At 50.4% G+C, this 20,921-nt stretch overlaps 1 protein-coding gene across 1 annotated transcript in view; it reads left to right on the top strand.

Moving 5' to 3' along the window:
• The first annotated feature begins 14,498 nt into the window (after positions 1-14,498).
• The window catches only part of HTRA1 (HtrA serine peptidase 1), a 48,050-nt gene continuing 41,627 nt past the window's right edge, over positions 14,499-20,921 (top strand). Inside the window, exon 1 of the mRNA XM_036070235.2 lies at positions 14,499-15,037. Within this exon, the coding sequence (XP_035926128.2) occupies positions 14,566-15,037 (472 nt within the window). The 5' untranslated portion in view covers positions 14,499-14,565. The remainder of the gene's footprint in view (positions 15,038-20,921) is intronic.

Genomic DNA, 20,921 nt, shown 5'->3' with positions numbered 1-20,921 from the left:
TAGTTCCATTCATGTCATTGCAAATGGCAAGATTTCATTCTTTTGGAGGCTGAGTAGTATTCCATTGTATATTTACACCCATCTTCTTTATGTATTCATCTTTTGATGGACATCTGGGCTCTTTCCATAGCTTGGCTATTGCTGCTATAAGCATTGAGGTGCAGGTGCCCCTTCGGATCACTACGTTTATATCCTTTGGGGTAAATACCTTAGTACTGCAATTGCTGGGTCATAGGGTAGCTCTATTTTTAACTTTTTGAGGAACCTCAACCTCTCTACTGTTTTCCAGAGTGGCTGCACCAGTTTGCATCCCCATCAACAGTGTAGGCGGGTTCCCCTTTCTCTGCATCCCCACCAACACCTGTCGTTTCCACACACAGCCATTAGTAAGATTAGACTTTCTAAATTGACAATGAAGTTAAGTTACATTAGGCAGAAAGGCAATAAATACAACTCCTCATGTCCTAGTTATTTTACTGCACATTATCATTACCTGTGCTCTTGCGGTTATTTATATGTACTATACCTGGGAGGCCGAAACCCGACACAGCGCCGTGTTCTGTGGCACTCCTCCCAGTTCTGAATTCAGCGACGCCACGTTGGTAGCCCCGGTGGGAGTGTTTACCCTGGAAATTGGCAAACGCTACAAATGAGGGTTTATTTATTCTTGTGTTGATCGTCTAGACGAGGGGTTGACACCTCTTCCCGTAAAGGGCAAGATACTAGATGTTTCCGGCTTTGCAGGCAGGAGGCTTCTGTCGCAACTACTAATTCTGCCGTTGTAGAGGGAAAGCAGCCGTGGACAATACACAAACGAGTAGGGCTGATTCCAATATAACTCTGTTTGTGGATACTGCAAGTTGAATTTCATATAATTTTCTTGTGTTGTGAAATATGATTCTTTTGATTTTTTTTCAGCCACTCAAAAATATTAAAAAATATAAAAAACATGCTGAGTTTGCAGGTTGTACAAAAACAGGAGATGGACTGATTTGGCCTGTAAGCCGAGTTTGCTAAGCCCTGGTCCATAATTAAGAAAGCATTCTGTGAAAATCAGTTGTCTAGATGGAATTCACAATAAAGAGTATTGTATATTTTATTAGTAGTGGAAAATCATATGCTACATATCTCTCATATCAGTAAAATTTATAATAAACTTTTTTCTCCCCCAGAGAACTGGTTGTTAATATTGAATTGGCCTGAATTTCTAGCACCCTTGCTTTGGTACAGACAGTAATAGGATTGTCTCTGGTGTTTTATTATTATATATGATGCTGGCTGTTGACTTGAGATAGTCTATTTTATACTTTATTTTATTCTATTCTATTTTTTAGAGAGAAAGAGCCCGAGTAGGGAGGGGCAGAGGGAGAAGGAAAGAGAATCTCAAGCAGGCATCCTGAGGCTCCCATGACCCTGAGACCATGAACGGAGCCAAAATCAAGAGTTGGAGGCTTAACCAACTGAGCCACCCAGGTGCCCTGAGATATTCTTTATCATGTTAAAGAAGTTCCTTATTTTTTTAGTTCACCAAAAATAGTCAGGAATGGATCTGGAATTTCATTAGATACTTTTTGAGATTTGGGATGATATGAAAAATTATATTAATACAATTCTGAATAACATAGCATTCTTTCATTCTTATTCCACTCTTGAATACAACGCAGGTTGATTTGCTTATGTTTAGGAACTCCATATCTGTACCCATTTAGAATATTGACTTGTATATTTTTTGGGGGGGGGAGAAGGACTGCTCTCTGTTATGTTTTAATATTGGCATGTGTCTGCTTTGTAAAGTGAATTGGGAGGTTTTTCATCTTTTTCCCCATGTTCTCTCTCAGTTTAAAGAACACAAAACTCTTCACTTAAAGTTTCAAGGAATTCAACCGTGAAATCTGTTGGCCTCAAGAATTTTTTCAGCGGTGATTTTTGTTTGTTTTGACAAATATTGCTTTTTCTCCATAGATACTGGTTTATTTAAGTTTTTTATTTTGTTAACATTATTAATTTATGACTTCTTTATTTTTATTTTTTTATGTTTATTGCATTTTTAAAAACGATTTTAAGTAACCTCTATACGCAGCCTGGGGGTTCGAACTCACAACCCTGAGATCAAGAGTCACACACTCCACTGACTGAGCCAGCCAGGCGCCCCTAATTTATGATTCCTGAGAAAATTACTATTCCATCCCTGTTTACACTGTTTCTCTACAATCTGGTCTTACAACATTTAAAACATCAGATTGTTTACTCATTGGGTAAAAACCTTTGATACGTTTCCATTGTTCTTAAAACAATAGCTATATTCCAGGGTCTAGTCCTGGCTCCCACCTTCCTCCTACCTCGGGTTTGGAGTCAGTATTAGAGGAGGCTTCTCATCCCGCTGCCTAGAGTCATGGGGCGGGGCGGGGCGGGGGGTGTTCCCCAGGAAGAAGAGCTAGCAGATGCATGCTGACAACTGGATTTCATTCCAATTCTGAAAACAATTTCATTTCAGCCTTAAAGGAATCTTAATTGTCCTGGGATTTTTGCTGACATAATAGAGCTTGGCTCATGACTGATCCTTGTCCTTAGGCTTAAAGGTAGAACAGGCATTAATAAACGTTACAAAATGTCTTTGGTTGTGCTCAGCCAGCTTTTTTCCCAGCAGAAGAAATACTGTGCTTGATTAAATCCAATCATTTTCCAAGGGTTTCCTAGGGACAAGAAATTTTGCTGAACTCTGACGTGTAAGAAATAGGTGAGGAAGACACACAGAATTTACCTCTATTACATGACAGACTAAAGACTATCCGACAGAATATACCGGGTTTTGCTGCAGTAACAAAAATCTCAGAGGTTTATAAACCATACAGGCTGATTGATCAGTTATGCTATCTGTCCATCATGGCTTGCCAATAGCTCTGCTCTTCATTTTTACCCTGAGGCGCAAGTGAATGGGGCAACCTCTATCTGGAAAATGGTGGTCTTAGAAGAGGGAAAAGTAATGCTTGCCAGTCATGTAACCTCTCCTAAAACTCAAGTGACACATGCTATTAAAGCACACATTTCATTGGTCAGAGAAGATGACATGGTCAAGGCTGACATCAAAAGGGCAGGGAAGTATGAGGTTGAACCATATAAGATTGCCATTTTATTAAGTCAAAAATGACCAAACATCAGCAATTTTATATGGTTCGACCTACTATAATCCTCCTATGGTGGGGGGGGGCAATGAATATTTGAATCTATGCCATAGAGGTACCAGCAAAATTGCAAAATATCTATAGAAGAAAGGATTGTCTTTTTAATTCAGAGGAGGATATACAAAAAATTAAAATTCAAAAATCCTGTATTTCACTTGAGTTAGACACAACCAATCCTTCCATGTCTCAATAAATTACTCTAAAATATGCTGAGCTCTTGCAATGTGCAAGGCTCTGCGAGAGATGCTAGGATAGAGCGGTGAGAGCGGCACCTGTCCCCAGGGAGCTCACATTCTAGTTCCTGCCCCAGTGCCTGGTGCCTGGTGCTGGTGATTTATGGATAGGAGGTGGGGGGATGGGCAGGTTGTGGCAGCTTGTGGTCCTCCTCTAAGCTCACATGTTGACCAAATTCATTTTCACGCAGCTGTAGAACTCGCGGTTGCTTAAATTACTGATTAGAGACCTTAATTACATCTGCAAAATCCCTCTGTCTCCAGCATTTAATACAACCTAATCACAGCGTCCTATCCATAGTCCTACCCACATTCGAGGGGAGGGGATTTTACAAGGCATGTCTACCAGGCAGGGGAAAGTTTGGAGGTGGTCCTCGAATTCTGCCTGCCTTGGGATTGTTAGACTTTTTTATTTTAACCATTCTTGTGGGCATGTGTCATTGTTTTAATCAGTGTTTTCCTGACATCATTGGCCATTGGTAGATCTTCTTTTATAAAGTCTTTGGCTCAGATTTTTTTTCTATTTGTGTTTTTATTGTTGAGTTGTATATTCTGAATATGAGTCCTCGTTTAGAGACAGGTGCTGTAAGTATCTTCTCCCAGCTGATGATTTTTCATTTTTGATGAGCAGAAATTCTTTATTTTAATTAAGTCATATTTATCAATTTTTTCAATAGTGATTTCTGTGTCCTGTTTATGAAATCTCTGCCTACCCCGGGATCATAAAGATATTTCCCTATCTGGAAACTTTCTCCTGAACTCTGCATTATTTTTAATTTTCAAATTTAGGTCTATGATCCACTTTGAATTAATTTTTATGTTTGATATGGGACGTACGTTCATTTTCCCCCCATATGAATAGCTAATTAACTCAGTGCCATTGATTGAAAAGACCCTACTTAATTGCAATTATGCCTTTGTGAAATCAGGTTACTGCTTGATGTCTGAGTCTGATTTGGGCTCCCGCCTATTCCAGGGACCTATATGTTTATCTTTACGCCAGTACCCAACTGTCCTGATTATTTAAAAATTATATTGTGATATCTGAACACCATCTGCACCTATATAGCGTTCACACAGCTGTTTCCTTGTGCCAGGGAGCAGGGCACCGGCCACTAGGGATGTGGGCACAGAAACTGGGAAATAGGAAGAGAATGAATAAACCATGTCCAGAGACAGAGCTTTGCGGAAGATGTCAAAAAGGTGTATGAATGTCTTCATGGATTAAAAAGCATGGAAAAGCATCCTTGCTTTCAAATGACAGAAAATACAGATTTGGAACAATCTATAAATTCTTTGGATTTATTCAGTACTAAGCACTTGGTGCACACTCAACCGGGTATGTAGAAGGCAGTCATGAGTGGAGTCTACAAAGGATTGGGAGCAGATGCTGAGCTCAGCAGTGGGACAGGGTGGGTTTGAAGGGCCTGAGGGACAGGAATGACCACAGGTAGGAGCATGGTCCAGTGTTGGGGGATCCTCAGATGAGGAGCCCCTGCTACAGGGAGGGCATGCCCAGGAGCTTGGCTCCCACTGATGGAAAAGGCTTTGGCTTTCTTACCTTCTCTTCACTTTTAATTGTCTATCTCTCCCAGCGTTACTGGTTAGTACAGAAAATATCATCCATCACCCTTCACCCCGCCACCCAGAATTAACCTCAGGCTTTGTTCTGCCCATGTTTGTGTCTGGCCATCAGTTTCTGAACAATCAGGAGCAAACAACAGGCACAGTTTTATATCCTGCATTTCTTGCTTAGAGCATTAGCATCCTCCGGGGTCGTTACTGGGCTTCCTCTGGAATCTCAGACTAGGGAAGTTGGGCCATTAGTGAGGATTTCCTGAATCCCCTTTGAATGATCACAGTAGTTGGGCTTGGTCTTCCTGCTGGTGAGGGGCTGGGTTATTTTTCTCTCCCCTCTCTCAGATTGCAGGTCTTTGTGAGGGGAAGGCCCCTGCGACTTTCAGGCCCGATTTCTAAAGTGGTGACTCTTGTGTTTAAAGGAGTAGTGAAGTCACTGAATGACCGGGTGCCAGGCATGGGGCTAGGCTTGAGCGCCCAGAAACTGCCTACAAGAAGTGGAGTCCATCGGGAAAGAGGGACACAAGTCTCTACCATGCGAGGTGACAGGGCTTTAAGAAAGGATGGAGAGGGGCCAGTGGAAAAGTACCTCGGCCATGATTCATCGGGGATGATGCTCTGCGGGTGCCACGATGTCCAGGAGTGCCGACAGCTGACGGCCAGAGGACACATCAAAAATAGAGCCAAGTTTGGGCAAAATGGGTGAGGGGGATTCAGAGGTACCAAAGGGGGGGAAAAAGGAATCAATTTAAGGGAAGAAAGTACATGAAAATCAAGATAAAAGATCCGACTTCAGGGCTGCACCTGGCAGCTGTTGCAAGCATCGGTCTAACCCAACAACCTGAGCCCCACGGGGCTGGCACTGGTGGGCACCATGGGCCGGTCAGGTGCCCCGTTCCAGACGGCTCCCAGCCTGCGGGGGGGAGGGCAGTGGGGTGGCCCCTCTGAACACAGCCTGGCTGATTCAAATACAGGCTGTGGAGTAGACAAATAGAATTCCCAGAGCCACGGAATTTTGGATGTACTCTGGCTGTGGAAGAACAGGATGGTTTAGACGTGTATTCCCATGGTGTCAACACATAGAAATTACCCGGTGGTTCTCAGCCTGACTGCTCACTGGAGTCCCTGGGGGGCGGGGGACTCTGAAAACTCGTCGTCAGGGAAGCTCCATCACACCCCCTAGAGCGTTTTTAAAACATTCTATTGAGATACAATTCAAATCCCAGACAGTGCACTGTTTAAAAGGGTACGATTCAGTGGGTTTTAGTATGTTCACCGATGTGCAACCATCACCACAATTTTTTTTTTTAAAGATTTTATTTATTTATTTGACAGAGAGAGAAAGAGCACAAGTAGGCAGAGAGGCAGGCGGAGGGAGAGGGAGAAGCAGGCTCCCCGCTGAGCCGGGAGCCCGACGCGGGGCTCGATCCCAGGACCCTGGGATCATGACCTGAGCCGAAGGCAGCCGCTTAACCGACTGAGCCACCCAGGCGCCCCCATCACCACAATTTTAAAACATTTCAATCACCTCGAAAGGAAACCCCTCCCCTTTAGCGATTACCTGTCTATCCCACCATCCTCTCTGCAGCCCTAAGCAACCACTAACCTATTTTCTATCTCTGTGGATTTCCCTGTGGTGGGCATTTCATGTGAACGGAATCATACAATATGTGGTCTTTCATGACTGGCTTCTTTCATTTAGCGTCCTGTCTTCAAGGTTCATCGATTTTGTCCCGGGCATCAGTATTTCGATCTTTTCTATGGCTGAGAAATATTCCGTCGCAGGGATATGGCCCATCGACTGGACATCTGGGTGATTTCCACCCTTCGGCTATTACGAATAATGCCGCTGTGAGCATTCGCGGGCAAGTTTGTGCGTGGACACTCACTTCTGTTTCTCGTGGGTGTACACGGGGAGTGCAAGTGCTGGGCCACACGGTGACTCTGTGATGATCTGAGGAACAGCCAGACTGGTTTTCAAAGCTGCTGCACCGTTTTCCGTTCCCATCAGCAGGGTAAGGGGGTTCCCATTTCTTGACATTTTTTTGCCATCTCACGTTATCATCTGATTTTTAAATTTTTTTATTTGATTTAAAATCAATGAATTAACATATCATGTATTATTAGTTCCAGAGGTAGAGTTTAGTGATTCATCAGTTGCATATAACACCCAGCGCTCATTCCATCACGTGCCCTCCTTAATGCCCATCCCCCAGTCACCCCATCCTCCCACCTGACTTTTTATACAAGCGTCTAGGGGGTGTGAATCAAAACCTCACTGAGCATTTGATTTGTTGATGACTAATGATGTTGAGCATCTTTTTCATGTGCTTACTGGTGCCTCCAGAGTTTTTTATTCAATTTATTTATTTTCAAAAAAGTTTTTTATTTTGAAATAATTTTCGGTTTAGAGAAAAATTGTAAAAATAGTATAAAACTCTCATTTACCCTGACCCCAGCTTCCCCACAGGTCAACCACACTCACTCGTTCTCCAACCCTGAACCATTTAAGAGTGAGTTGCAGACATGAAGGCCCTTTACCTCTAAATGCTTCAGTGTGTATTTTCTTTAAAAAACAAAAATAAAAACCAACTTTCTCTTACGCGACTACAGTCAAGTCATCAAATCAGAAAATCAACACTGGCTCACTACTATTATTTACTGAATTTAATCAAGGTTTGCCAAATTCCAGGGGGTCAGCATTTTGAAAAAGCTCCACGGGGGATTCTAATGGACACCAGGGGTCTCTGTCACCTCCTCCTGTAGAGGAGGACCGTAGAAAGGACAATGCCCTCCCCGAGGTCACCAGCCATTTAGGGCAGAGTTTTCAGGGTGCCCAACCCCTGAGGCATCTTTGTATGACTAAGGAAAAGATGCCTCTCCTAGAGCTGAACCAGATGGGCAATTGGCTTGGCGAGGGGACAGTACCTTTGTCATGGTATCATGCCCCTGCACCCTAGCCCAAGACACAGTCTCTATCCAGGACTGAATAGAGCTGAGGAGGGGGTGGGGAAAGGCAGGCCTCCGGAGGGCCTGGGACTGTCAGTCTATTCTGCTCAGTGGGACACGTGCCCTTCATGTCTGCCCTTGGAGAGTCTGTGCTTGATACGGGGTGGGAAGGAGAGGAGCTGGCTATAGGCAGAGGGGCAAACTGTTTCTTTGTCGTACTCCATGATCCCAGCTGCGAAAATCCAGACTCATCTCCTGCTAGAACCTGCCTCCAGACTCCCCCTCCATCCACACCCCCATCCCTCAGACCAGTTTTTGCCCTGATCCTGGTGGTCTTTCCAACCCACAAATCTCACCACATCCCTTTCCTGATTAAAACCGCTAGATGAAGCCAGAGTTCCTCCATATTCAATAAATGGGAACGGTGGCTGTCCCTGTTCTGCCCTTCCCCGCCCACTGGCCTCTAATTTCTGCTCGCTCTTAAGACTTGCTCTGGGTCTCTCTGCAGAAGCCCCTCTGAGGCTGGTTATCTGTTCCCCTAAACGAAGCCATGCTTCTCCCCCCATAATAGCACCCAGCGTGTATATATGCAGATGTGCAAGCAGGGCAGGAATGAGAGGCAGACAAGGGATAGGAGGGGGACACAGATTCTTTGTTACCCAAAGTGGGGTCTCCAGGCCAACAGCAGCAACATCACCTGAAAGTTACTAGAAATGCAAATCCTCAGGCCCCACCCCAGACCTGCTGAATCAGAAACTCGGGGTGGCTCTCAGCCATCTGCGCTTCAGCCAGCCCTCTAGGTGCCGAGACACGCTCAGGTTTGAGAACCACCGGCCTCACAGCTAGAATCAGGGTGAATTCAGCCCTTCTCTGGGTCAAGTAATTCAAGGTAGATATTCTCTATAGCTGGTAAGTCAAGAATATCAACAAATATTTCCAGTGCACCTAGGATGCACCAGACAAAGGAAACAGGAAGATGCACTGGATGGGAGAATGTGGGTAGGTGGGGGAACCCAAAGGCCACCTGGGTGGCCCCTCCAGCTACTGGGTTGGGTTTGGGGTTACATGGATGGAAGCAGAGACCTCGGCCCTCAGTGACTTCTGGCCAAGGCTTTTAGAATAGCCATTAGGAAAGGGGCACCATCTTTATATTCTCACAGTTTTCACATTTCTCATGGTCCTATTAGTATAGGGATTAAACAAAGATAAACATTTGGCTGCATAGGTAACAATGTATATGTAAATAACAATGCAAGTTTGTAGAGAAAGAATCTGGGCCTTCGATGTCAAGTTGGTTTAAAATGTTGACATCCAAGCACCTCTGAGATCCTCCTGATAAATAAACTCAGTAAATGCTTTTTTATACTTACAGAACTTTGGCCTTTTGTGTGTTTTTTAGTGCCTGTATAACTGGATGATGAAATAACTCACGGCTTGAACACCCTTCTCCGTTTTTTAAAATTTCTTTTTACAAGCACGTTTAAAATTCTGGCTCATAATTTCTTTGATTTGAACTCAAATGTTCCTGCCTAAAAGGCAACAGGTTCTATACATGACCTTGGTCAGCTTTTTATGCTGCTTCCGAGTAACAGAAAATCGACAGGCTGTCATTCATTACACTTTGGTGGCTGCCTGTGGTTCTATTTGAACTTGTGTCTGATCAAGACGGTCAAGGAGAGTGGAAAAATTTGGTCATGTGGCATGCACTTTTAATTTTCTAGAGCCAATATGTTGGAAAGAGCCGATTAATGCAAACACAGACCATTGGTTTTCTGCAATTGATTTAGGGGACAGATTAGTCTAAATTAATGAAAGATCTGAATTGTAGATCTTGAAGGCTTGACAGGAAACATGGAATGGGAGCCAGGCCAGGATGGGTTCCCACGGGTCCTCCTTTAATTAAGGGACGTTCATACGTTTTGTGATTTGATATTAGAAATGCTAATATTTCCAAAGTGCCTCTGAAGTTCCCCAAAACATTTTAAGCATCCTCGCCATTTGCAGTATTTTTGGATGAGGGGCTTGCATCGAAGAGGTCATGTGGAAATGAATGAATAATTTGTTACCAAGCTATTGGAATCTCTTCACTTCTTATCCTATTAGGTTACATTAGCTGCATCTTCAGTTTAATTCAAAGTGCTCCTTAACCTAAAATCTAATAATGTAGCTCTGTTTAAAAATGTCTGTTGCTGAATGCACCCTGCACCAAGGTGATTCGGCCCAAACACATCTCTTTCTAAAGCCCAGTGGGGCTCTGTGTCAGCACCAGGGTAAAGCCCAAATTCCTCAGGAGGACAGCAGGAGCCCTTCACAACCCAGCGCTCCCCTCTAGCTGCCTCTGCTGCCCACGGGGACCCCTCTCCTGCCACCAAGCACACTGGACAGCTGGAAGGTTCCCCAACTGAGCAGAGTCATAAGGTCGACCCCCACCTGCATGGCGCCTGCTCTTGTCCCCTGGTCCCCATCCCTCAAGATGCAGCTCAGTTGGCATCCTTAGAGTCCCAGCTGCCCCCTCGGGGCAGAGTTCCTTCCAGTCACCCTGCACCCGTGTCCTTATCCCTCTCTCCAGTGTGATAGGCACTCGTTTCATGCAGCTAACGGGGTGTACTCATGGGGTTACACTTAAATGAACTAAAATGAAATACAAATAAAAATTCAGTTTCTGAGCTGCACTGGCCACATTTCTAATGCTCAGTAGTTAGTTACACGTAGTGGCTACCATCTTGGACAGGTAGAGACCATCTCCATCGTTGCAGAAAATTTCTAGACTTTGAGCTCCTTGGGGGCAGGGGCTCTGTTACTTAATGCCGCATCTCAGTGTCTGGCAGAGGGTCCAGCATACGGCAGATGCTCGAGAAGTTTCTCTCGAACTAAACCAAACTGAGCTGACATGGGACTGTCTTCAGAGACACAGGAGCAGGGCGTGCCTTTTGTCAAAGGAGGTCATGACTTTCCGACGGGAGTAATAGGAGTGGGCCTGATTCTCCGAGGGAAGGGAATCGAAACTGGCTCAGAAGTCGCCTTTTACCGGGGCAGCCTGTCCCCAGCCAAGGTTCTGTTATTATGGAGAGGGTGGGAATGGACGCTAGGGGCAACTGGGGGATGGATATCTGCCACCCTGGAAGCAGAGGACAATCTGGCTTGAAGGGCAGTTTGGGTGACATCATGGAGCATTCTGGATGTCAGGTTAAGAAGTCTGGGCTTCCTTTTTCTGGGATTGTCAGCCCCTGAGCCTTACTGAGTAGGGCAATTATAAGATTGTAGGAAGGGTCAAAATTATTACTCTAGCTCCTTAGGTTTTAGGTCCTGTGGATTAGGAAAGGCAATGTGAGTCCCCAACCATTCTGGGTCCTTCTTACTTTTGGGAGGATAGAGGCCCCGAGTGGGAGATCTTTCTCTTTGGGGGCAGCGAAGACACGGTTACTCTGCACCAGCTCAGAACCCTCATTTTCTCACAGAGGCTTTGTCAGCCGTGCTGTTTTCTTGTTTATCATTCACGAGTAGGCTTGACTTTGTCCAAACTTAAAGTTTAAATGCTGCAACTTTGGGCTGCAGAGAAACCGGCAGGGAACTCACCCTTGTGGTTTCGGAACTACCCCTTTTTCTCTGGAAAAATCTTCTCTAGGAATCTGTGCCAAGACCTGGTGAGAAATGAGTTTTCATGATGTATCAAAAATACGCATCTCGTAAGAAACTGTCTTTATAAATGGCAATAGAGGGGGAAGAAAGGAAAGAAAGAGTAGCTTTTTCAGACCCAAAGCATTACTTCTAGAAATGGAAATGCTAGGATTAAAGGACGAGCAATCAATGATGGGCTCTTGATGCCAGGTTTTGATTGAATTATTCTGTGTCCTTCCATGGAGGCACTCACGTGCACACACACATACACACGCACAACACCCTCCTGAGTGGACTGTTCGGGATCTCCCTAATCTTTCCGGTGGGACTTAAAGTTCCCCATCTCTGAGTTGAAGGTCTTGGGGGACGAGGGTAGGGAGCCCTCCGATGAGCTGGTGTTAACGTAAGAGCAGGGGGGGTGAGCTGCAGTCAAGCCTGGGAGATGATGTGATGTGATCATGGTCTTTCTAAAACCTTGGGCATTGTGAATTCTGCTTGTCGGGAATGGCTCAGTCTTCCCTTCCTCCCTCTGTTGACTCCTTGATGCCACCACCAGCATGGGGTCCAGTAGCGGGGTGGTGCCAGCTTCCTTCCCTGGCAGAAGAACCACACGGCCTCCGTGGCTTGCATTTCCTGATCATTGTCATTGTGAACATCCCTTCCAGGTTGTGAACCATCACAGGAGTGGTTTTGTGGCCACAAACACCCTTTTCAGTCACTAGATGCGCAGTCACCACCATGTTCCTGGTGAAGGTGCCCGAGGTTCTTAAACAACTTACCAAAAGTCACAGAATGAAGTGCCAGAAGCAGGATTTTGACTCCCAAGCCCATCAGATGACATGGCTGCTGGCAGCTTCACTAGGTCACACTAACTCACCCTGGAGAGGAGGAAGGGCATTTCAGGAGGAGGCAAGAGCACGAGCAAAGCATAAAGGCTTTAGACAGGAGAAGGTGTGTACCAGAGAATGCAAGTTTTTCAGCTCTGGGGGAGTAAAGTGTGTGTGGTGAGGAGATGGGGTGGAGGATGGAGTGAGGGGGAGGGGGTGAGGCAGACTCAGTGAAACCATCAGGGGCTTGTCCTCTGTTAGGGAAAAAAGACAGGAGATGCACCCAGCATGCAGTTTTATTTTTAATCTGCTATTTCACTCCAGCGGCTTGGCTGGAGGGTGGAGGATGCGGTCCTGGCTGCATCACTCTTAACTTGTAGTGTGACCCTGGTGGAGTCACTTATCCTTTCAGGCCCTCAGTTTTCTCATCTGTAAAATAACAGTACTGGACAAAAAGTTTTCACCAATTTATTCCCTACCACAGGCCCCGCTTATTTTATCCGCCCACTGGACTGCAGTGGGGAGACTCATTATTGGCTGGTCAACTTTGTTAATTACTTCCCTCACCCAGAGGCATCCACCCCTTTTGGGGTAATCACAGCTCGCCAGGCACTCAGCGCCCCCAGTCAGCGGACCTATGCCCTCTCCAGTATCCAGGGCTGAGTGAATTCTGGGTCAAGATCTCCCTTTCCACAAGGATGAGGTTCTGGCTTTAGGAAATACTTCCCTAACGTCTTTCTCGAACTCCCCCCTGCTGAACCTCCTGTTTCCCAACTCTTGGTCCCAGGCACCCTTCTGGACCCTGGACGCTAGGATGGCTCACATTTGGGAGGTGCTTTGGGCAAGGGTGGTTATAAATATTTGGAGTTTACTTTTTAAAACTATTTTTATTGGAAAAATATCGTGTGCACAAGGGAACCACCCAAATACAAAAAAATAGCGCAAAATCCCTAAGGCTTCCGTGCACCCTCCCACACCTACTCCACCCCAAGGTCGGCATTCCCAGCCCACCCGCCCTTGGGCGTCTCTGCCTGGGCAGGGCGTGTGTGAACCCGTCTCCGCCTGGGTCCTCAGCCGTAAGCTTTGTCCGTCCGCTCAGCATTGGCCTGGAGGCCGCCGCCCGCGGGCCTGGCGCCACCAGGGCACGGAGATCCACCTCCGGAGTCGCCCCTGCCCCTCCAGGTGATGCCTTGACTTGTATCTGTCCCAACGGATGCACCGAAGGCTCTCAAGTGGAAGATCAAAGATGAACTCTTTTATTTAATAACAACGTTTTCGGATAATCATACGTGGCGAAAAATTGAGGCGGTACAAAGCCCCTCTCTCACCCAGGACTCCCACCCCCCCTCCCGCCCCCGCGCGTCACCAGCTCCTGGCGTCTCGCTCCGGAGCTATTCTGTGCGTGTACAAGCACGCATCCCCCCCTTACAACAACTTTTTAAAGGAATCTGACACGAATGGTTATATTCTAATTCCTTCTGCTCTTTGCTTTTGTCATGTAACCGTGGGTCTGGGTGTTGGCTTTCCGCCAGTCCCGTGGGCGCCACCTCTTTGTACGGCGGCACGGGGACCACAGTCACGGTCGCGCGTGCCGGACACGGGGGTCAACGCCAGAGAGGTGCCCGTCCCCTTCCTCTGGAGCGCGTGACGGGAGCCAGCGGGGCCACCGCCGCCCGGGGTCCGGGCAGCGGCCCCTCCCGCTGCCGGGGCGGCTCCCCAGCTGGGCAATTTGGGGAATTTTCTCGGGCCCGCACGCGCGGGGCCGCTGCAGGTTCCCCTCCGCAGAGTCTTCTAGTTTTTGGCTCGCAAGGGGCGTGAGAGAGCCCGCGAAGGGCGGAGAGCAGGGGCGCGTAGACCGGGAGACCGGGCCCCGCGAGAGGGCGGACCCGCGCGCCGCCCCGCCCGCGCCCCGCCAGCCGCGCCGTGCCCGGACGCGCCCGCCCTGCCCCCGCCGCGGGCCGTCCCCGCTCCAGCCGCCCGCCCGCCATCCGGCCGGCCCCCCCGCCCCCTCCCCCCCCGGCCGCCGTGCCCGTCCCCAAGGCGGCTCGTCACCGCCGCGAGGCCAATGGGCTGGGCCGCACGGCCGCGCGCACTCGCACCCGCTGCCCCTAGTCCCTCCCGCGCTCTCCCCGGCGCAGCTCTCCGGTCCGCGCCCAGCCCGCCGCCGCCGGAGCCGCCATGCAGCCCCCGCGCTCCTCGTGCCTCCCGCTGCTGCTGCTGCTCCTCGCGGCGCCCGCCCAGGCGCAGCCGTCCCGGCCCGGACGCTCGGCGCCCCCCGCCGCCGGCTGCCCGGAGCGCTGCGAGCCCGCGCGCTGCCCGCCGCCGCCGGGACACTGCGAAGGCGGCCGCGTCCGCGACGCGTGCGGCTGCTGCGAGGTGTGCGGCGCGCCCGAGGGGGCGGCGTGCGGCCTGCAGGAGGGCCCGTGCGGCGAGGGGCTGCAGTGCGTGGTGCCCTTCGGGGTGCCCGCCTCGGCCACGGTGCGGCGGCGCGCGCAGGCCGGCCTCTGCGTGTGCGCCAGCCCCGAGCCGGTGTGCGGCAGCGACGCCAACACCTACGCCAACCTGTGCCAGCTGCGCGCCGCCAGCCGCCGCTCCGAGAGGCTGCACCAGCCGCCGGTCATCGTCCTGCAGCGCGGCGCCTGCGGCCAAGGTACCCGCGCGCGCGCCCCGAGCTCCCGGCTCTCGCCATCCCGGCCCCGACAGGTCCCCACGGGCCGGCCGGGCGAGCCGAGGGGCGGCGAAGCGTCGCGGGGTGCTCAGGGCTCCGGCTCGCTGGGAAAGGCGGGCACCGGCCCCCGGGGAGCAGCAGTCCGCGGGCCCCCTCGGAGCCCAGCTTTGCGCCCAGCCCGGGGCCGGTTCCGCGCCCGGCGGGTGCCCCGCGCGCTCTGTCCCGCAGCCCCCGGCCGGGGTGACTGGGGCGTCCCGCCGGGTGGCTGGCTGCTCGGTGTCCCCGCGGGGCGCCACAGCGCGCCAGGGAGCAGGGACAACCAGGACAGGAGTGTGCGCATGGAGTTGAGAGGGACTGGGAAAGGCGCCTTGTGCCGGGGGCGTTGGGACCGCAAGGACTCGTTTCTGTCGCTCTGCCGTCCCTCTGCTTCGCCGCGTTCCCCCCTCCGCCCGCCCCGCGCCTGTAGAGTTAACCGAGCGGTCGTTTTCCTACGGATCCCGTCCGCGAAAACTTTGCTGCGGAGCTTTGTGTTGAAAGGAGCGGGGTTGCCGGCCGGCTCCGCGGCTCCCGCGGTGATCCCGCCGGGCAGGCGCCGGGGGAGCAGCGCAGACCCCGCGGAGCCGTCGCCGCCGGCCTGCTGCCCGTGTTTTGAGCCAATCCTACAAAAATGAAAGTGGTTTTTTTTGGAATAAACTGAACGGGACTTTGGATGGCGGAATCGGAGGCAGAGGGTGGGAGGCGGGTTAGAGATGGAGACGTGAACCCCCTTCTCCTTCCTTTCTCATCTTTTCGGTATCAACAGGACCCCTCTTGGGGGGGGGGCGGCGGGTGGAACGGCGGCGGGGATGGGGCGAAGGGTGGAGAAATTGTCTCTCTCGCGGGACCTTCCAGAGGGATGCTTCTGGTCTCCAGACAGGGACACCCTGTGGAAAAACAGTACGGAGTTCAGCTGCGGCCGATCCCGCGGTGTTGGGCCGGGCCAGCGGCGCTTGGCAGTGCTCGGGGCGGCCGCCTCCTGCCCGGGGCAGTGCATGGAGGGAGAGAGGGGGACCCAGCGCCAGGAGCTGGTCTAGATTTTCTCTGTCGGAATAGGGTCCAGCATGACCAACTAGGGCCTGGCACAGGGTGGCTCCCACGGAGAGCAGGGTGCCAGAGCTGTGTAGGAGAAACTGGAGAATTCCAGCAACTCAGGAGCAGGGAGCCTGGCCTCTGCCCTTAGGGAAGAGCCTAGCTAGGGGGTGCAGGAGACTTATCTCGGAGAGAAATGATCCAGCGGGGACTGAGGTATGGGTGTGACCGTGCACAGGTCTGGGTGTGCGCTCTGTGCCCCAGCCCTGGGGGCCAGGCGTGTTACCCGTGGGACTTCACTCGGCTTCACAGCCTCATGAGGAGGGGGCATCAGCTGTCATCCCCCTTTCACAGATGGGGGAGCTGAGGTTCAGTTACGTGCCCAAGGCCACTCAGCTGGAATTTGAGCCCAGACGGCCTACCTCCCAGCCAGCCCCGTGCTCAACCCCAAGGCTGAGGAAGAGAGGTCAGGCAGGGTGAGGGAAGTTTCCGGAGGGCCGGGGACAGCCTGGGCAAAGCCCGAGACTTGCTCGGGAGCTGGCGGATAGATTGGTGCGGCCGGGGACATTTGGGGAGGGCAACGAGAGTGACCCAGGCTGGTGGCGCAGAGTCCCTGGTCCGAAGAGGCCAGCTCTGCTGTGTACTCTGAGGTACTCGGACCAGGGCAGCTTCAGGAAATCCCAGGGCAGGACTCAGCTAGCGGCCGAGGGCACAGCGAGCCAGGTGTGCTGGTAGGGCCACCGCCACGGGCGGGGTGTGAGGTGATGACATTAAGAAAGCATATTGCGTATTTTTTGTCACAAACAGCTGTTACTGTGTGTCACCTCGCTGCTCCGGGTCCTGAGGAACTGGCACTGTCTGAGCACCTAGTTTATTGCCCACGAGGTGGAGTCACTTAGCGAGCTTCGGACCTGGCAGAGGCATTCATAGTCGCCGTGGGGACAGAAACAGGTCCTTGCCCATCGGCCATCGGGCCCACAGCAGGCTGCCAGAGAGCCAGCGAGGGGACAGCCACAGGAGGATGAGGGTGGCAGCCTCGAGAGGAGAGAGAGACAGAGGGCGCAAGTCTGTTCTCACCCTTTTCCTGTCTGCAAATATTTACTGAGGGCTGCAGGGGGTCAGACACTGTGTGTTTCTCTGTCTGCCTGGCACTCAGCCGGCACCTGATCGGTGTGTGGGTAGATGATGAATGAACGCATCAAGAAACCAGAGACATGGGGCCATCCAGACTTCCCTTCATGGAAGGCTTTGCTTTTGCCCCCCCCCCGCCCCCCATCTCGCACTCCACCCTTGACTTCCCAGAGGTACCTCTGAGGACTGGAGCCTGGGAGCCAAGACTTCGTTCGGTCGAAGCCCTGCCCATGAGCAGGTCACTTGACGTCATTGTTAAATGAGGTGAATTGGCTGCCTGCTCTGGCGGAGGGGATTGGCAGGGATGCTGTTTGCGCTGGGCTGGATGCCGGAGGCCTGAAGTTGGGGTGAGCCATGCAAGCATGCGGGGAAGAAGCTCCCCAGACAGGAGTGGGCTCCATGATTTCCAAGATCCTAGGGAGGGTTTGCCCGGAGCAGAGAGCGAGGGGAAGGGAGCAGGAAATGGCCGCAGACCAGAGGCCTTGGGCAGGTGAGCGGCTCTTTGCAGTCATGGAACTTTGGACGGCGGAATGTGTCACCATTTAAAAGAAAGCCCTTTGGGGGCGCCTGGGTGGCTCGGTCAGTTGAGCGTCTGACTTCGGCTCAGGTCATGATCTCAGGGTCCTGGGATCCAGCCCTACGCTGGGCCCCGCACTCAACGGGGAGTCTGCTTCTCCCTCTCCCTCTGCCCCTCCCCACCGCTCAGGTGCTCTCTCTTCTCAAATAAATAAATAAAATCTTAAAAAAAAAAAAAAAAAAGAAAGCACTTCTATCTGTACACTGTTTAACGAAGACTGCAGACAACGTCTCCTAAAAAACAGTTCTGGAAATGAAGGCAAATCCTCTATCTCAGAAATCAGTGCTGCTGTCAGGGTTTGGATGGGAAAGGGTCCAGTTATACTAGAGAACAAAGATCTCTCCTCTTCCACCATTAGCGGTTTGGATTAGTTTAAAGCAAAAACTCTCTACGGTCAGGAAATTATAACAAAGAAAGGAATTGCAATTAATATAACAGTATAATAATAAAGGCCAACATATGTTTAGTGCTTATTCTGTGCCAGGCACATGTTAACTCATTTGACCCTCCTAGAATCATATGAGGGGTGTTCTGGAATCTCCCACAGCTGGGAGACACAGTCACAGAGAAATTCCTTGCGCAGGACTTGAACCCATGCCTCTGGTCCAGGGCCCATTCATAATCACCACGCTATGCTGTTGACAGAGAAACTAAGATTATACGCCAACTTCAGCTAAGCCGCAGCTAATAGTTGGAATAAACAGTGCTCCAGATGGCTGTGGCCTTGAGATGAAATGTAGGACACCTCCCAGCTCTCAGTCCGTGGGCACAGGAGGTGGAGGACGTGGTTGCCATCAGGGCAGCTCTTGCAGCAGAAAAGCAAAAGGAGCAGAAGGGGCTGGAGTAAAGATGTTTCCGAACCAGAGCCCCAGGCCCCAAATGGCTCTTGGGGAGAGAAAGGCCCCTCTGGATTCCCAGATGTTGCAAAAGACGGGTCAGGATGTGTAGCGCTGCAGACCTCTGCCAGAAAATGGACAAGAAGCCAGGAAAGAGGCTGAAAAAGACTTCCCAAAGCAGCAGGCTCCTCCATTTCTGCTCCTAGTACCCCCGACAGGACAGCCCACCCCACCCCACCCGAAACACAGCCCAGACAAGCCTGGAGCTCTCCCCATCCTGGTCCTGGTAGCCCTGCCCCGCAGGCCTGAGCAGGGAGGGCCTCTGGTGTGCATTCCTGGTGAAGGACCACTGGCTTAGAAGAAAAACTGTCTTTGCCACAGTTTATGAGGCTTTGCGCTCTCTGGTTGGCTATTTGCTTTTATTCTCTGTCAGTTTTGCTAAAGAGTTAAAATATTAAGGTTTCATAAAATTAGTAAGTTAAGAGTATCGAAAGCCAAGCATTTGAGTAACTTCATTCCATCCAGAAGAGCTGTAAATAGGTTGCATTAGAGCTTAAAATAACTGCATTCAGTAAGCGATTATGGTGGGGACCATGAGCTAACTGTGGTCAGACGTCCGACAGCCTCCGGACTGCAAGGCTGGATTCTCAGTCCATTTGGGGTTGTGTGATCCTGGACACCATTTCATGCCTTGGATTGAGAAATCAGACTTTCCATGAGCTTATATTTCAAGTGAATAAATAGCTCTGGTGAGGCTTAGTTTGAAGAAGAAATCAAGTTTGGCTAGTGGTTGAGGGTTCCTTAGAAGGCCAGCTGGAGTGGAGGGACCAGCAGGCTGGTGACCAAGTGACCGGCCCCCAACCTCTCAGAGCCTCAGCAATGAGGGGATTGGGCCAGATGATCTCTGAGGTCCCTTCCTGCTGGAATGGTCCGTGATTCTTGTAAGAAAACTAGTCTGAAAAATTGTGGTTACTGCATCCCTATTTTAAAGGCTGGGCTGAGTTATTTCTTTTCTTAGGTTATTGATGGATAAAGCCCGGGTTGACATTGGCCCATCTTGGGCCTGGTTCCTGAGTACTTCAGCTTTTGCTGGCTGTGGAAAATCCCTGGGTGACCACTGTGGTGACATGCCCACCCCCCAAGACAGGAGCTCCAGTGGACCTGGTACCTCTTGCTGCTTTGCAGGGGCTCTGAGGCTGGGCTGCATGGGTCCCTGGAGTGAGATCCCTCCTGAGTCATTTCATCTTTCCTTCCCACCTTCTCTGCCATAAAAGAGAGAGAGAAAGAAAGAAAGAAAAATAGGAAGGAAGGAAAGAAGGAAGAAAGAGAGAAAGGAAGGAAGGAAAGAAGGAAGAAAAGAAAAAGGAAGGAGGGAAGGAAGGTAGGAAGAAAGAAAGAAAGGAGGGAGGGAAGGAGGGAGGGAAGAAGAAAAGAAAGAAAAAAAAAATAAGTATTAGCAGAGACACTGAGGAGTGTAGCTATTCCAGATGCTTTTGGCGGGGCTCCCGGAAGTGGTAGGGAAGATGGTGTGATCCATGCTGCTGGGTGACGTGTGTCTGGAGCCACTGACGAAGCCCGCCAGTACAACACGGCCCAGGACAGAGATGAGTGGCAGTGAAGAGGCATGTCCCTCGCTGCGGTCAGGCCCAGAGTTTAGCTCTTGGAATTAGTGACATGAGTTGTAAGTTTATTCAGAGCATTTATGGAATGCCTACTGTGTACTCAGAAGGCCTGGATGTAGGGAGTCAAAGGGAGTAAGGCCAGGCAGCCCATGGTCTTCAGGAGCTCGTAGTAGGTCACATAATACCTGGCTGAAGGAGTTAGATCACCACTTTCTAAATGTGGCACTTCTTGGGTGTGACTTAATCTCCATAAGCCTCCGTTTCCCCATTTCTCTAGTGAAATCATAATAAAAACACGGGGCCTTGCCTGCATGTGTCCTGGGGTTGCTGGAGGGTGGGAATACCTACTTATGTGAAGCGCTTGGAGTGTAGGGATGCATTACTAGAACCCAGTCAGTATTAGTCATCATCACAGTAACTGCCATCAGCACTGAGGCATCTAACAAGGAGTCAGCTCGGTGGGGGAAATGCTATAATGATCATGTCTTCCTGGGGATAAGGCGGGTCGGTGGGTTAGAGAAGGCTTTGCAGAGAAGGAAGGTTAGGTAAGGGACATGCGTCCTGCGGGCTGACTTGGAAATTGCCAATAAATATGTTTAGAGAGTTTTTCCAGGCAGAGGGACTCAGACACC

The sequence above is a fragment of the Halichoerus grypus genome, chromosome 7, assembly GCF_964656455.1.
Source record: "Halichoerus grypus chromosome 7, mHalGry1.hap1.1, whole genome shotgun sequence".
Lineage (NCBI taxonomy): Eukaryota > Metazoa > Chordata > Mammalia > Carnivora > Phocidae > Halichoerus > Halichoerus grypus.
Note: the sequence above shows the minus strand (reverse complement) of the source record. Positions and strands in the feature narration are given on the sequence as shown.